This window comes from Mus pahari, chromosome 5 (assembly GCF_900095145.1).
Source record: "Mus pahari chromosome 5, PAHARI_EIJ_v1.1, whole genome shotgun sequence".
In the NCBI taxonomy this organism is placed as follows: Eukaryota; Metazoa; Chordata; class Mammalia; order Rodentia; family Muridae; genus Mus; species Mus pahari.
The window spans coordinates 25,530,378-25,547,072 of NC_034594.1; the positions used below are offsets into that span (position 1 = coordinate 25,530,378).

The window sequence follows — 16,695 nt, forward strand, 5'->3', positions numbered from 1 at the left end:
AGAGAGAGAGAGAGAGAGAGAGAGAGAGAGAGAGAGAGAGAGAGAGGAGAATTTTAAAAATTAAACATTCCTTTTATAAGTAAAATAATTAGATAATGAAATGTTACCAGAAATAAGAATACACAAACAAACTGGTAACATATTGTAAGACTTTTTGGAAATAAATGTCAAAATAATAGACACTTTCCAGCCAGGCATGGTGACACAGACCTTCATTCCCAGCTACTTGGGAGGCTGAGTGAATACAAGTCCAAAATCTTCCTGAGTTCACGTGAGCCTCTGAATGGGAGTGAGACTCTTGTCTCAAAATGAAAAGTTTATAGAAGTCTGGGGATGCAGGACAGTGGTAGGGAGTTTTTCCAGAGCATATGAGGCCTTAATTTCAATCTCCAATACTGCCAAAGAAAAGATAGAAATGTATCTAAATTCATTGCATCATTTTTTAAATGTATTTTTCCTACTCATAGGCTAACATCATCCTCGCTTAATATTTGCATTCTGCTGACTATAGGTCCATATATAGATGTTAGTAATATTGCTTCCTTAGGACAGGGACAAAAAACTAAATGTCTTCTAAAGTTTAAGCTTCTACATTTTGCTATGTTGATAATTTCACAAAAATTAACTGCGAACCTTGAACTGATTTGTGATTTCAAAACTATAAATGGACTGAGAGAACGAACTCTTGTTTCATATTTTTGAGTTTATTTCACATTATGTTTAAAAAGGAAAATTATAGCTAAGATTAACATTTACATTTTCTCTTGTTTGTGCTGTCTGAATTACTAATCACATAGAACCAATGGAATAAAATGTAGTAACGGTAGTAAACTTACTTCTAACAAAAGAAAATACACAATTATGTACATATCTAAATATCAGTCATGTAACCGACAGTGTGTTTGTAAAGCTTAAAAACAGGAATGGATGGGGCTAATACTGGAACTAATATTTAATGAAATGCTACATGATTTGAGAACAAAAGCATAAGCCTTGAACATCTGCATTTTTTTACTTTTGTAAGTATTTGTAAGTAAAAGAGAGATTCCAAGTTCCACACATTATAGAAAATTTATTTATAAAGTTTTTTTTTAAAAAAAATGGTAGTCTTTTTTTTCTATTCCATATTCAATTTTTAACAGATTCATCTGGTTTATTAAGCAAAAGGCTCAGAAGCTAATGACTTAACCAGAAATTATCATCCTTTCTGTAAAAATGTACATTGTAAGTAAATAAAGTATTACCAATACAAGATTTTGTTGTTTCTATTCATGAGCCCCTTTATTTCCTCAGCATCTCTACAGTACTCAGAATGAAGGGTGAAGGGCCTATAACTGACCCTGCATCACATTTAGATCTAGGGTGGACCAGTTGTAGAAGACAGCAAGTCTTTGGAAACCAGGCTGGGAGGGAGAAGTGGAGAGGAAAGACCCATTAATGAATGCCGACTCTTTGGTGTCTTGCCTTTGGATTTCTTTTTTAAAAGATTTGTCCAGAACTATAGGAGATGCTAAAAGAAAGCAAGGCCTCTTTAGAAAGGCCATAGGCTCAGACCAGGCCTGGAGTGGTAACTCAGAAAAAACTGCCAACCACTGAAGCTCTGTGGTGACCACTGAGGATGACTGTCTGTAGTGCAGGGTTCCTATGTGTACTTTGTGACAGGCAATAACTGATAGCTCCACCTTGAAGCCATTATAGGGGATTGCTTGCAAGTCAGAGCAGGGAAGATCAAAGATGAGCTTGCCTTTGCTGGACCTGGCAGACACTAAAGTTTTGGGTCCACTGTGATTTTCTGGCAATGTGTGTGAGCTAATTCTCATAAAATGTTTCATTCTGTTTCTTAGGGCTAAAAGCTTAGTGTCATTATTTTCCATGCTTAGAAAAAAATCCACATTGTATTTTTTTTTCTAATCCAAAAGTTTTAAAGGAGGAAACTTTGCCTGTCAGGAAAGCAGTGGAAACTCTGAGCTAGCTCTGTACAGCAGTCGTTTGTTAGCTGCACTTTGGAGAGTTACATTAACCACCAGAAGTTCTGTCTGTGCCTAACAAAAACATAGCCCAAGTGGATTCCTTTCAGATTAACTAATCAAAGCCTTGCTTTTTTCCATGGCTGAGGTCAAGCCCTGCCATTTCAAATGTAATCTCAATGAACAAAATGGAAAGTTCAAAGGGAAGAAATACTAAAATCGCCCCAAAGAAGTAAGGTAAAAACACAACTAATCCAAAACTTATTAATAGTTACATTAGCTTTGATAATTAGTATCAAAAGATGACTTTTTCAGTTAACATAATTGTGAGACTTTTGTTTCCTTGTGTTTGTTATTGTAGAGGCCAACAAACTATGTTTCTCACAGGAACACTTTATGATGTTGCATAGAATTTATAGTGCCCAAGTATCATTCAAAGGACGCTTGTTCTCAAGTTAGAAGTTAACAAGTGCAAATCATGCAAAAACTATAGTTTTTGAATAGTAGTGCCTTAGCCATCCTAAATACATCTATGTATCTGATGCAGAAAGTTTATGTTTGTTTTTGTCAGTCTTAGTGCCTCGCTTCCAAGTCACACATTCATCTTGCTGGTGGTCTGGATCCCATCAGGGTGGCCTTGGAAATACAAACCTTTTACATAAGGTCAAGAGAAATAAACAGTAGGATTCAACTCCAGATGGTGTCTTCCCATTTTAAGATTAGAGGAAAAAAAGACACTGTGCAGTTCACTGTTATTCCTTTAAAAATCTGTCTGCGTACTCGTGAGGGTACAGAGTTTACAAACCGTCTGGGACAGGGTACTGAAACTGGTTTCTCTCATCCTATATTATCCTTGAAAGCAGTAAAAAAATAATGAAGTTAGAAGTATCAGATTTTAGAAAAGCATGCCAGATTAAAATCTGATTTCCTTTAAGTATTTTACCTGGATAATTACTTAGTTTGTCCCAGATTCTTTGTGTGCGTTGAGGATTGTGACAGCATTCAGTTCAAAACAGGCAGAAAGGAAATCATAAAATTGATGTAAAGCATCAGGTCTAGTGATGAACACCTGCATTCCCAGCAATCTAATGCAGTGATACACAACTGCATTTCTAGCAGTTTGATATTAGTGATGCATACCTGCATTCCTAGCAGCCCGCACCTACATTCCCAGCAATCTGAAAACTCGGAGCAAGGACTATGGTTTCAAGGCTAGCCTGGGTTACAGGTGGCATCTATAATTTGAAAGAAAACAAAAAGATGTCAGCCACTCAAGAGTAGTTCCTAGAACAGAGGCTTGCTCTATCATTACTTTGCCAAACACTGTCAACTACCATGACACTTTGAGAGTAATTAAAGTATCATGTAGTGATAGGAAAGATTGCATGAACATCTGCTTTCTCAAAGCATAAAACTAAAGTTGTTATACAATAAATTAAATATATTAAATATTTTCATAATTTGGTAGGCTATATTATAGATGCATTTTGATGATTGTGCATACTTTAATTTTCCATTTATCTATTTTTATTTTGGCAAAATAAATATCAATCAAGTTGTAGGAAAAGTTTAGAGACATAGAAAGCATGTGCCTATACAGAATAAAACAAAGAAACACCTAAGCATCATTCATTTGGTTTTCTTGGTGGAAAGAAGAATAACCAGAATCTCCCTATCCATAAAACAACACTTAAAAATGAACTTCATTTCTATTTCAAAAGACGGTCTCTTCAGCATCTCTGTGCTGATGCTAGAAAGGTGGCTCACGAGTGCACAGCGCACCCTGTACTCGCAGAGATTCCAAGGTCAGCTTTGAGCATCTTACTTTATTACATTGATCAGAATTGAAAACGCAATTGTCTTTTATTTAATATTTCTGACGAAAGTATTCAGCTTCTTCTTTATCAAGGTTTCTGTGAACACAGCACCCTAATAAGTGACAGGGACATTGTGAGGTAACTTAGTCCTGAGTGTCAGGTGTTATCCTATCTTTAAATGCTGCAAAGCATAGAGCATTCCAGGAAATGTCCTCTTTCCCTGCTTTACAATGACGTCCCAGGTTGGATACTGAAGCCAGCATCATGAGGTACATATATCAGAGGTTCAGCTTCCGTTATCCTACATTGGTAACAGTAGATTGCCTTGTATGAGGTGATAAATCAGAAGAAATTGTGCAACACCCCCCTTTTAGGCAAAGATGACTAAGATAAACAGGAAGTGCTAGTTTTCAGATGCAAGATCTACGAGACAGGGTTTCTCTGTGTAGCCCTGGCTGTCTTGGAACTCGCTCTGTAGACCAGGCTGGCCTCGAACTCAGAAATCCGCCTGCCTCTGCCTCCCAAGTGCTGGGATCAAAGGCATGCTCCACCACTGCCCAGCCCAAGTTTCTTTGTCTATGTAGAACAACACAACTTTCTAAAGCAAAAAACCATATGCAATAGCATTTTAATCTGTTCTGAGCAGATTAAAAGAAAGAATTCACCCCAAAAATTGAAGTCACATTAGGATTCGAATGGTGGTCTCTAGAGGCAAAGGACAAGAGAAGAACTGAGGATTATGCAGAATGGGTGCCAATGAGAACTGACCATTAGATAACACCAAAAATATTCTGGTGTAGTATTACACAGTAGGACAACAATTGGCAATAAAAGTGTGTGGTGTATTTTAAAGGCTAGGTGGAAGTATTTTGAAAGGTTTTCCCATAAATTACAAATTTTTGAGGAGATAAATATGCTTAATCTGGATTAAACATCATATTGGTTTATATGTGTCAATATAATACATGAAACTCCATTAAGGTGTAGAATTTTTACAATTTGGTATATTAATTAAAATGAAGTAAAAATGTTTTTAAAAATATAAGAAGTAAAGATGTACTAAGATCCACTGATCATTATGTTGAAGTCTCCACACTTTAAAAACCACTCAATAAGATTTCTAAGAAAAACTTAGAAACAGGAAGCCAAATAACAGTTTTCTATCATGTAACCCTTTGTTTAACATATTCATTTAAGCTTTTAATGAGTCAGCATCAACATTCCAAACAGATAACAAACACTGTCTTTTTTCTGATGTGAGAATAGCTTCAATGAGGTATACACTTGGGAGGAAGAATGGAAGAGAGAAACATTTCATGGTATTTCCAAGGTCATATAAAACATATGACGATTTTATAAAATATGAGGAATTTAAATCTATCTTAATTAAATTTTTAAATAAAATAATAATTTTGATAATTATTATAATGAAATGATAATAAAATGATTTTAAATTTATTTTAATATATTTTGTGTATCTTTACTTTTTTGAGTATCCAATAGTTCCTTTTAATGACCTGCACACTTTATTAAATGTGGCAAAATACTTCTCCTGCAAAAATAAATTATTGAAAGAATCATTAGCACAATTTACTAGTATTTTAAAAGAGTTGAGATCAGGCAGTTTGATGTCCACATGTTCAAGTAGAATATCCTAAATTGAAGCTAATCAAATGAGTATATGTCGGTCTAATACAGACCATCATTTTTGATTCACATTAAAGAAGGATGACCCATGAGAAGATTTTAGTGATTTCACTGATCATCTTCTATCTCAGCACTTTGATTTCGTTTTTTCTTAAATACAGAATATCATTTTTTAGGTAAATATAAATGGGGTTAGGATTTAGCTTTTTTCTTTAAAACAACACCCCAGATAACCCTGCATCAATTACTCTGAGGTATTCAGTTTGGTATTTAGCTTTTACAATCATTGAGAATGAAGTTGTGGCCTTTAAAGCCTTAGGAATATCTGTCCTGTTCTCACAGTCTGTTGCAGACACCAGAGTCGGATCTAAGACAACTTTGCTATCTAATACAGTTTAGTTAGTTTGTCTTGGTTTGGTTTGGTTTGACTGCATTATCTTTGTTCCCTATTGAAAATATCAGAAGTGTCATGTTTTGTCTTTGATTGGCTGTTAAATCAGTGAATTGTTAAGATAAAAAATAAATCTTAATTGATACAAGAAGCTTGAGGTAGTTCATGACATGATTAAAGTAGTATTGGCATACATACACAAATGAGAATTAGAAGCAACTCCGTAGTCTATACAGACTAGATGTTCTGAAATTTGTCTTAATGGATTTAAGATTTAGATTATTAATGGTTTTAGATTATTCAAAGTATCTAAATATGAAGATAGGGAATTAGAAAATTTAAATTACAATTGGGCTTATGAAAAAATAAAAGTTTTACTGTCTGAGAAAATATAAAAGAACTCAGCAAGACATTGCTTATGTTCAAAATGATTTGCAGATGTTTGAAAACTTATTATTTATTCATTCATTATTGGCAAACTCTCATAGTAATTTTCAAGCTGCATTTAACCATGCTACACAGTTAACATTTCAAGAATTCAGGCCAGGTTTTATTTTGGCATGGCTTAAGTTGATTCACTGTAAATGACTATTGAAATTTCAATTTCTTATATATAATTAAGAACCAAGTCTAAAATTTTGGTTGAAGGTACTTCTCTTGCCATAGAAAGCCACAAATACACAAACCATCATTCATACTTCCCCTATTATTTTTACTTATTCATTGTCAATATTTGTTTTAAAGTATCATTTTATTTTGGGGCATTCAGAAAACTCTTTTGTTCTTTTATGATATACAACACATTATGTGATATAATACTGACCCACTAATGTCCAACAGAGTGAGCAGTGACATTCAACACAAAATCAGCTTTGTTAGTTCTCCCAGGACAATATGGAAGAGGTTTATACTGCCAAGATTAGCTCAATTTTTCCATGGATTTTTGAAGTGGGTTAATAAAATCCAGAAGGCCCCGGAATTAGTAACAAAAGGCATCCTTCTAGTTGAATGTTCCCATCTGTTATTAGAACATAGAATAGCAATTGGGTAAAAATGTTCATTTCCAGCTGCATAAGTAATAGACAAGAGTTTGAATGTTATCTACTGGTGTTAAGTTTTTTAATTTAAATGAAGTAAAAACAATTGATTTTATGAAAAATTGTAATGTGCCAATTTTATGATAACAAGTAGTTCCTTGGTACATAGAAATTATAGAGGGGAAACATTATCTATTCTTAATGAAAGAAGAACATTTCTTGTTCCAAACTTTCTTCACTTTGACTCTTCTTTGTAAATAGTCATTACTGCATAACAAAAAACAAATGCACATTTTGTCAAAACATTTTTTAAACTGCTATATCTTCTCATTTATCTTCCCACAGATGAACTGGGATGCAGCCACCTTGGTCAATCCTATGAGTCTAGAGATGTCTGGAAGCCAGAACCATGTCAAATATGTGTCTGTGACTCAGGATCTGTCCTTTGCGATGACATAATCTGTGATGACGAGCCACTAGACTGCCCCAACCCAGAGATCCCATTTGGAGAATGTTGTGCAATATGTCCACAGCCTTCTACACCTGTGAGTCTGTAGAATATAAAAACTTTTCAAAAACTACATCTTCAAGAACCATATTTAAACATATAAATAGCATCTATAGCATAGAGGCCTGAAAGAAATGCAAGCCATGTCTGTTGCCATGACAAGTGAATGGTGTCACTTTTAACAGAAAACAGGGAATTGGGTATAGTCAGATTTTAATAAATAAAGGTGTAAATTGTGATACAGTTTACATATATTAATCTCTATATTCTTATAGGCTCCTGTGCTTCCTGATGGTCATGGACCTCAAGGCCCCAAGGGAGATCCAGTAAGTAACATCTCCCCAGGGACAATAGTTGCTAGTAGTTGTTCTAGAAAAGGTTGGTTTTCCTTGTTCCAACTAAATTTTCATCATTCTGAATTTTCTTCTGTCTTATGTATTTGAAAATGAGGCCAAACTCATACTGAAAATCTATAACTGATCACATATGTAAAGATTAAGTTTCCCCAAGCTTGAAAGTCTTCAACCCTTTTTCAATTTTAAAAAGAAAATGTAGATCAAGATATAAAGGAAAATAATAAACAATTATTCATAAGACTTAGTTTGAAATATACATGTGCCTAAGGACAGATTATTGTACTGATAATTAGTTTGATAAAGCATAGAAAAAATTCCTAATAATGATTCTGAACCACTTCATATTTTCTCTGTTTTGTTTTCCTTGTTTTGTTAGGGTCCTCCTGGCATTCCTGGGAGAAATGGTGACCCTGGATTTCCAGGACAACCAGGTCTCCCTGGTCCTCCTGGCTCCCCTGGAATCTGTGAATCATGTCCAACTGGTGGCCAGGTAAGAAATTACAGAATTAAATTCTCTTCTATATAAGTGCCTTAGTTTGTCTTTGTTTGGCCCATATTTTTATCTCATAATGGCAACTTCTATCCTCTAGCTTTCTATATTTATAAAACCCTTAGTGTTTCTATGTGCTAAGAGACTTAAAAGTATTCAACGGTCCCCATGTAATACGATTGCTACTATATCCCAATTTCTCAACATGTCCACGTTACACTCACTACGTTTGATAAACAGACTATTAGCTCCTAAAATAGTTATCTTAGAGTATTTAGGAAGTGTGATAATTACAGGCCATTCCCTAATCCTATCCTAGCACCAATGCAAAGACTTACAAGGCTGGGCATTCAACAGCAGCTCCAAAACCTTCCTATCGAATTCATATAAACAGAGTTGCCCATGCTTCTGTTCAGCTTTGAATGCACATCTTTTTCCCTTCTGAGTTAGGGCAACCAATCAGTCTGGAAATAAAATAATTAACTAAGAATATAAACATTGAAAAGTTCTTCTGTATGGGTTTATGTGAACTTATAAAATTATACAAACCAATATGTATGATTTATAAAAGGTATTTTCTAAAGCAATTCAGCAGCAAGGAGCATACTAGAAATCTAATAGAGCCTGGCTAGCCCTAGAACTCAAAGCTCTGAGCCTCTCTGGTTTGTTTTATTGTTTACAATGATTCGTAACTGAAGTTTCAGCTTTTATTTTATTAAATCATATCGCATATATATGTATATGTATACATATATATAATTTTATTGACTTCTTGAAAAATAATTTTATTACCCATGTTTAGTTGGATATTAGAAACTTGGATTTTGTTACTTCAAAGTCCTCAAATATTCGATGATTCTGTGTATAATACTATAACAATTGTACAGAAATAATGGTTTCAGTAATAACATTTGAGACCAAATTGAAGAGGACAGTTTTTGTTTAATATCGTAGATTAAAACCTCCTCCATACATTACACCAGCAAGCATTTCTGTAGTGTGTCTAATATTTAAAGCCATAAAATGACACAATAAGCAAGATATACATATCATGTATGGCATGCAAAAATGTCAGCCTGCCAGTATATGTTACACACACTAAGTACAAATGCTTTGGAAAATAACTATAATCTTTGTATTAATGTGATCTGATCTATGTACTTGATCCTTTTGCTACAGAATTATTCTCCCCAATTCGACTCATTTGATGTCAAGTCTGGAGCAGGAGGAATGGGTGGCTTTCCAGGGCCAGCTGTAAGTACAAACGTTTCTAAGCATTTTCAAGTATCACACTGCCTTTGTTTCTTCGAGAAACACAATGTTATCATGCAATTGTACAAAAAGATTCATTGACTACCAAGGTTGGAAGAGAAAACAGCAACCTGTCCATGATTCTTCTACCCTAACTCATTCCCTCCCTGTGGCGTTTTATGTCATTCCATATTGCTGCTTCCTCATGCCCACCTGTATCAGGGCTTTTCCCACCACCGTGCTCTGGTCCGTTCTTTTTTCATCTATTGTGTAACTAAATGTAGTTTTGTTAGGGATTGCTTCTACTTTGCATCATCTCACCCAAGTTGTATCTTTTTTTCATCTTGTTCACTGACATTCTAAATGAAGTTTAAGTCATGAATGTCCAGTACCACAGTCTGTGTTTCTTTCAAGTTTTAAACCCATTGATCTTTTATGTTCCACTACCATAAACAATACCTATTCAACCTTGACAGTAATGGACTTTCAAAATTTTCTAAATGGCCTAGAATTTTAGTAACAGAAAAGAGCAAAAAGATTGAAAGCTGGATTTGAAGTCACCTATGTTGGTGACGTTTGCTTTGGAATAGCTCTCAGGAAGTACAACAATATTGAACCCTATAATTCAGAGAAAGATCAGTATAAATAAACACAATATGGCAATATATTTGTCAAATTAAAGAAAAATACTTTTTTCAGTAGACCTAAAGTACCTATAAAAGAGTACTGTATTTGGTATAAAAGACATTGAAATATGTATTCTCTACAGTTTTTGATATGATTTTTTAAAACTATTTGAAAATCAAATGGAGATTCAATTATATTTGTGAATATTGGTTATTATTACACCCATGTTATAAATCCTCCCTTAAAAGATGAACAAAACCAAATAAAACTACAATTTATTGGCATTTCAGAAAGATAACCTAAAGTTAAGTTAAAATTCTGTTATCAGAATATTAAAATAGTATAAATCTGTTTTTCTAGTTTAGTGTGAATTTCTGAATGATGTCTAGATAAATTTGTTTTAAGTTGTAAGTGCCCCATGCATAATGATTCATGTTTATATATAAATCTTTACATCAATATTACTGTGGTATATCATTATAGCTATGAGGTTTGGAGTTGACTGACATGGTTACTTTAGAAACTTATACCATAAGATCTATAGTATGAAGATATTTCCACAATATGCTTATCCAAAAAAATTTATGACCCAGAGAGGTATCTATGAAATATTATAAAGCTTATCATCACATTTTATACTGACTTTCCTGAATTCCCTTTCTTAAGTGTTAGTGTTAACATATTTAAGATTAATTGGTAATCTAGACTGTCTCTAATTTCATCTGAAGTAAAGTTTTCATGCAAGAATCTTTATTGAAAATATCTCAGAACTAAACATATTCAGGTATGTTATCAGATAACAAGATATAAAGTTGTGTATGTTTTAATACATACTGGCGTTATATGTGAATAGATGCCACTCTACAATGTAGACATTTATCTACTGGGTTTGTTTATCATTCAAATTTATATTCCAGGGTCCACCAGGCCCTCCAGGACCCCCTGGTTCCTCTGGACATCCTGGATCTCCTGTAAGTATCATTCCTTCTGGTGTTTTCTTCTTCATGACTATATGAAGCAAGCCAATGCAGTTATGGATATAAATTAGCCATTTCAGCATCCATAATCCCAACCAATAAACAATTCACCCCCAACAATTATTAGCAATTAAACCTTTGGTAAAATTAAAATACATATTACATGTGTATACAACAGACCTTGGAGTCCATAACCACTCAATTTCAGTGAAATAAAATAAAACTAACTTTATCGTGATCCTGAAAATCTCTCAAATCATCATAAAATATGATAAGATTTCTGCCTATATCCACTAACTATGACTTCTTACAATAATCCAGATGTAATTTATTCATGTGAAGCTCTTATTACTCTAAATATATTTACACTATTGTTCTATTTTAGGGCTCTCCTGGATACCAAGGTCCCCCTGGTGAACCTGGTCAAGCTGGTCCAGCAGTAAGTAACACTTAAGAATTGCTGAACACATTGAAAACTCATTTCCCACATGAATTCTATCATCAGTTTCTAAGTCATTCATGGGTTCATCTGGAGTGTAGCTTGCACACGTGCTTGAATTTTCCATGACAATTTAGCAATTTTTGTTGTTGTTGTTGAGTTTGAGGTGAACTCAAAGATTTTAGAGATTCCTGACTGGTTGTGCACCAAAATCATCCACATCCCAGACATAACAAAATTTCCTACCTAGGAAATACATGTCTAATGTTTCTATAGATTCGTTCATTTTTTTATGATTCTACCACAGTGCCTACATATATATGTATATCTGCATAGCGTAAAGAGAAAGACAAGAATATCCAAGAATAATATGCCCTATAAGTATCAAAAAAGTAAAATAAGTGTTATTTTAAGACAATATTTTGAAATATTGTGAAATGTTTTTATATTTATGTGTAGTCAATATCTCAAAATATAGAAATACAAATACAAATATACATATTTAGTAGGACATAGATACATGATACTTAAGTATTTCACTAAAATTTATTCAACACTAAAACTTAAATATAATGAAGGTATAATATTAATTCAGAGAAATTTTCATGATGCGGACAGAGGGATGTTTCAAAGACACATTTGCTTCCAGAATACACATATCATACAACAAGAAAATGAAACACAAAATATTGATTATTTCTGTTTCTATTTTCTTATTTCAGGGCCCTCCAGGACCTCCTGGTGCTCTTGGTCCATCTGGTCCTGCTGGAAAGGATGTAAGTACTTATAAGTTAAACAGAAATATAGCAATATTCATGTTGAATGACAAACTGCCTTAAATGCATCCACTACAGAAGATTCTTAGAAATGGAAGCCCCTTTTAAAAAAAATTGTACCTAACAAACATTTTAGCTCATTTTAGAGGTTGGGAGGATTCCCACAGCATTTTAAACTGGATGTTTTAGCTCAAATTACCTTCCTTAAGAGTTACATCTAGCACTGATTAGTACTTCTTATTGCTTCTAGGGTAATTTGATTGAGAGTCACATTCTCTTACTGAAATGTTCATTAGAAGTCTTGTTAAACTTATTGAATCTCGGAATCACTGTGTGATGAGATGATTGTTTTTTTCACTTTTCAGGATATTATCATTGCATTTAAGTAGTAATCTCTGTGTTGTACTCACAAAGCTATACATCACTTGATAAGTTCTAAACTAATAGAAACCTCAGATCGACTTTATTTTCATTCCAGGAATGACAGGATTTTTTTTCCTTATATCCTGTCACATAGACTCAATATATTAACATAATTTCTCTATAAGCATAAATTTATAAATATTAAACATTCTCCCTTTTTCGTTATTTGGCTTCCAATGATAAATTCCTCTTATTGATTTGCGAAAGATCTGAACATTTCAGGAATGTGGCTCATTTGAACTATTTCTTCATCGGTTTATTTCAAGGTGGGAGAAGCCTCACTCAGTTCTTCTATTGAGAAAACTGATGTCACACTGAGCAGGAGACATTCACTTGTAATCTGAGCACTCTAGAGGTGTGGCTGGGAGGTTCAAGAGTACAGTACCAGCCAGAATTACCTAGGGAGATAGTGTCTTAAAAAAATAAATAATCAGAAAAAATATGATCTCACAACTGTATGTTCAGTCCAACCAGATTGCTCCCTACTTACTCCACATTTCCCCATACATAAACCTTTATATATTCTTTATTTCTCTGACTAGGGAGAATCAGGAAGACCTGGACGACCTGGAGAACGTGGACTGCCTGGACCTCCAGTAAGTCTTCATTAAATAAACTACCTAGGACAGTCACAGTATTTTAATTTTAACTTCAAAAAAATCAAATAATTAAATTGAAATAAACATCAAAATAAAAGCATTTTTATCACTGGATATTGATTTGAATGTTAATTAACATCTTTCCCATTCATTACTTTTAGGGTATCAAAGGCCCACCTGGAATGCCTGGATTCCCTGGTATGAAAGGACACAGAGTAAGTGACCCTAATCCTAACCCTGTATTCATGAACTTAGATATAATTTATAAATGGACAGAACACTTTTAGTTTTAACAAACTTTAGGTAATTTCAATCCATCCAAAATCTATCAAACTAAGAACAATATTCATCAAACTAGGATTTACTCTTCCATACTTAAGGCAACTTTTTAATCATATTAAATTGAATGTTCTCATTAGTTTTAGTTTTTTTTATATAATACTATGCCAAATGTTCAGCAGTTCAAAATACTTTACATGATTTAAATTATCATTACATCAGACAGATATAATAAAAACAGTAATGAAAAGTTAAGGCAAAACTTACCAAATATACTGAGTTGTTAACAAATTTAGGCCTTTGGTCCTGTAAAGACTCTATACCCCAGTATAGGAGAATACCAGGGACAGGAAGTAGGAGTGCATGGGTTGGTGAGCAGGGGTAGGGGGAGAGGACATGGGGGGTTTGGAGGGGAAACCAGGAAAGGGGATAACATTTGAAATGTAAATAAATGTCTAATAAAACAAAATAAAAATGAATAAAAAATTTTCTTTTTAAAAATATTTCTAGGGCTTTGATGGACGCAATGGAGAAAAGGGAGAGACAGGTGCTCCTGGACTGAAGGTAAATTGCAGCACACAATGTTCATGAGTAAATTCCTTTAGAGTCTGGAACTATGTTAAGATTTATCTTAAGGGACTTAACTTTGTCTCACAGCTATTCTTTTCATATCACCATTGCTTAGCTATATGTAAATCTTAAATCTTCCATGAAAGCTAATAACAAAAAAAATCTGGCATTAAAATGTTTGTATATCTCAGTGTGTCTAATAAATAATATGTTTATCCCTCGTGTATTTAAAATGCAGAAACTGAAGTATCTGCTAATGAAAGTCAAATTCATTCAGCAATTGGATATTACTAAAGCACACATTTTTCTTAGTATTTTCTGTGATACAATATTTGTAATGTCAAAGTGTCTATTGCACAAAATGGTAACATTTTGCATATCCCTAGGGTGAAAATGGTCTTCCAGGAGACAACGGAGCTCCTGGCCCCATGGTAATTATGTTTCTTCTCATGTGATTATCAGTATTAGTATTAACCTTCAGATCCTATTGCCTTTCTCCTGTTCTCACACATGTCACATTTACAATAAGATCATGCTTTGAATTTTGGTTACAGGGTCCCAGAGGAGCTCCTGGTGAGCGAGGACGACCAGGCCTTCCTGGAGCTGCAGTGAGTATTGCCACAGTGTGCCCAGATGAAAGAAGGGGTGATCAGCTCAGTCAAGCTTCGGATGTAATGATATGGAAAGGAATGTCTTACAATTGCTCTCTCTGGTCATAATTTAGATGGCGGTTGGGGTATTAGTTTTATAATTCATGAGAGCAGCATATTCACATTCAATTCTAAAAGCCCAGAATCTAGTCCTGATACATGCCACTAATGTGGTGCCCCAACATTCTAACACTGACTCTAAAAATGTGTGATAGCTGCGCAATGGTGGCACATGCCTTTAATCCCAGCACTTGGGAGGCAGAGGCAGGNGGATTTCTGAGTTCGAGGCCAGCCTGATCTACAAAGTGAGTTCCAGGACAGCCAGGGCTATACATAGAAACCCTGTCTCAAAAAACCAGAAAAAAAATAAAATAAAATGTGTGATGAGTAAGCAAATTTTAATATATCTGAGGCAAATTCAACTCAACTGAGCTTGGATTATAGTTATAACATTACTTGTAACTAAACTTTCATAATAAAGAAAATGTTTGAAACAAACTTCACTTTCTATATTTGAGAGAAATTCAGTTTAATTGATCTTGAATTGTAGTCTAATGATACTTTTAATTAATCTTTCATAAGTAAGAAAATATTGAGACAAACTTCTCTTTGTAGGGTGCTCGAGGCAATGATGGTGCTCGGGGCAGTGACGGGCAACCAGTGAGTAACTTTGCATCCAATCCTGCTTTGTTCCATAGTGTTTAGAAATTGTTAATTACATATTATATTATATTATATTATATTATATTATATTATATTATATTATATTATATTATATCAGATCCATACTGCTTCTTGATTATTTCTAGCCTTGAAAATGGAAACAATTTGTAGGTGTCATACTAGGTTAACATGTACATGGCACTTGTGTTTAATATCCAACATGGGACATGCCAATTAAAGGAAATGAAAATAGATAGTGATAGTACCTCTATGAAGTAAGGAGTGCAAGGGCTCAGAGGTCAGTATGCTGTACGTCACAGGATTTAGGAAAAAGTGTATAGGAATACTCGTGTTCAAACTTCAGATTTAACCCCTTTCTTATCTTACACAACTTCATTATGTGCAAACTGTACATTGTTTTTAGGGTCCCCCTGGTCCTCCTGGAACTGCAGGATTCCCTGGATCCCCTGGTGCTAAGGTAAGCCTACAATTCTTTAGAAGAATGTATAAATATAGACAAAAACTCATTCGATTGCTTCTCAGAATTGACCAGTAAAAATAATAAAATGTGTATTTTCATCTACAGAGAACTTTAAAGCTCCATTCTTGTCTCTAGTCTCTCTCACACACATATGTGTGCATACATATGTAGTATATGGTATATATAGTATATAATATATGTCATATATATAATGCATAATATATTCTTATTAGTATTGTACCATCCTGATATGTCTTCTGAGGGCTTCGACTTTTTCCAATGTCTTTTCTGGGAAATGCCTAGAACATGGGCAGACTCATATGTACCATTGTCCTTTGTTGCTATGATTAACAATCCTTTGTTTTAACTATAGCATATAACCATAGTAATATAGCTTTAGGGAAATGAGTTTAAACAGAGCTGAAAGCTAAGCTAAGTTATTAAAAGTGGAAAGGAAAACTGACATGTTGAAATTTGTCTCTTTAGGGTGAAGTTGGACCTGCAGGGTCCCCTGGCTCAAATGGCTCTCCAGGACAAAGAGGGGAACCTGGACCGCAGGGACATGCTGGTGCTCAAGGGCCTCCTGTAAGTAGCATATAGGAGAGAATTCAAGCTGCTAGACTTAGTCCATCCATGCAGGTTGCTTACACTAACCACCAAGCAGAAAATAAACAAAACTAAAGTTCTCTTATTCCCGTATTTTTAATAATTTAGAACAAGTATTTATCTGACTTAATTCATATATAG

At 34.2% G+C, this 16,695-nt stretch overlaps 1 protein-coding gene across 1 annotated transcript in view; it reads left to right on the plus strand.

Moving 5' to 3' along the window:
- Col3a1 (collagen type III alpha 1 chain) overlaps positions 1-16,695 on the plus strand; it is a 37,089-nt gene that overhangs the window by 2,821 nt on the left and 17,573 nt on the right. Inside the window, exons 2-16 of the mRNA XM_021199041.1 lie at positions 7,205-7,404; positions 7,643-7,693; positions 8,100-8,213; positions 9,393-9,467; positions 11,009-11,062; positions 11,454-11,507; positions 12,230-12,283; positions 13,249-13,302; positions 13,467-13,520; positions 14,095-14,148; positions 14,541-14,585; positions 14,709-14,762; positions 15,420-15,464; positions 15,892-15,945; positions 16,435-16,533. Coding sequence (XP_021054700.1) covers positions 7,205-7,404; positions 7,643-7,693; positions 8,100-8,213; positions 9,393-9,467; positions 11,009-11,062; positions 11,454-11,507; positions 12,230-12,283; positions 13,249-13,302; positions 13,467-13,520; positions 14,095-14,148; positions 14,541-14,585; positions 14,709-14,762; positions 15,420-15,464; positions 15,892-15,945; positions 16,435-16,533 — 1,061 coding nt within the window. The remainder of the gene's footprint in view (positions 1-7,204; positions 7,405-7,642; positions 7,694-8,099; positions 8,214-9,392; positions 9,468-11,008; positions 11,063-11,453; positions 11,508-12,229; positions 12,284-13,248; positions 13,303-13,466; positions 13,521-14,094; positions 14,149-14,540; positions 14,586-14,708; positions 14,763-15,419; positions 15,465-15,891; positions 15,946-16,434; positions 16,534-16,695) is intronic.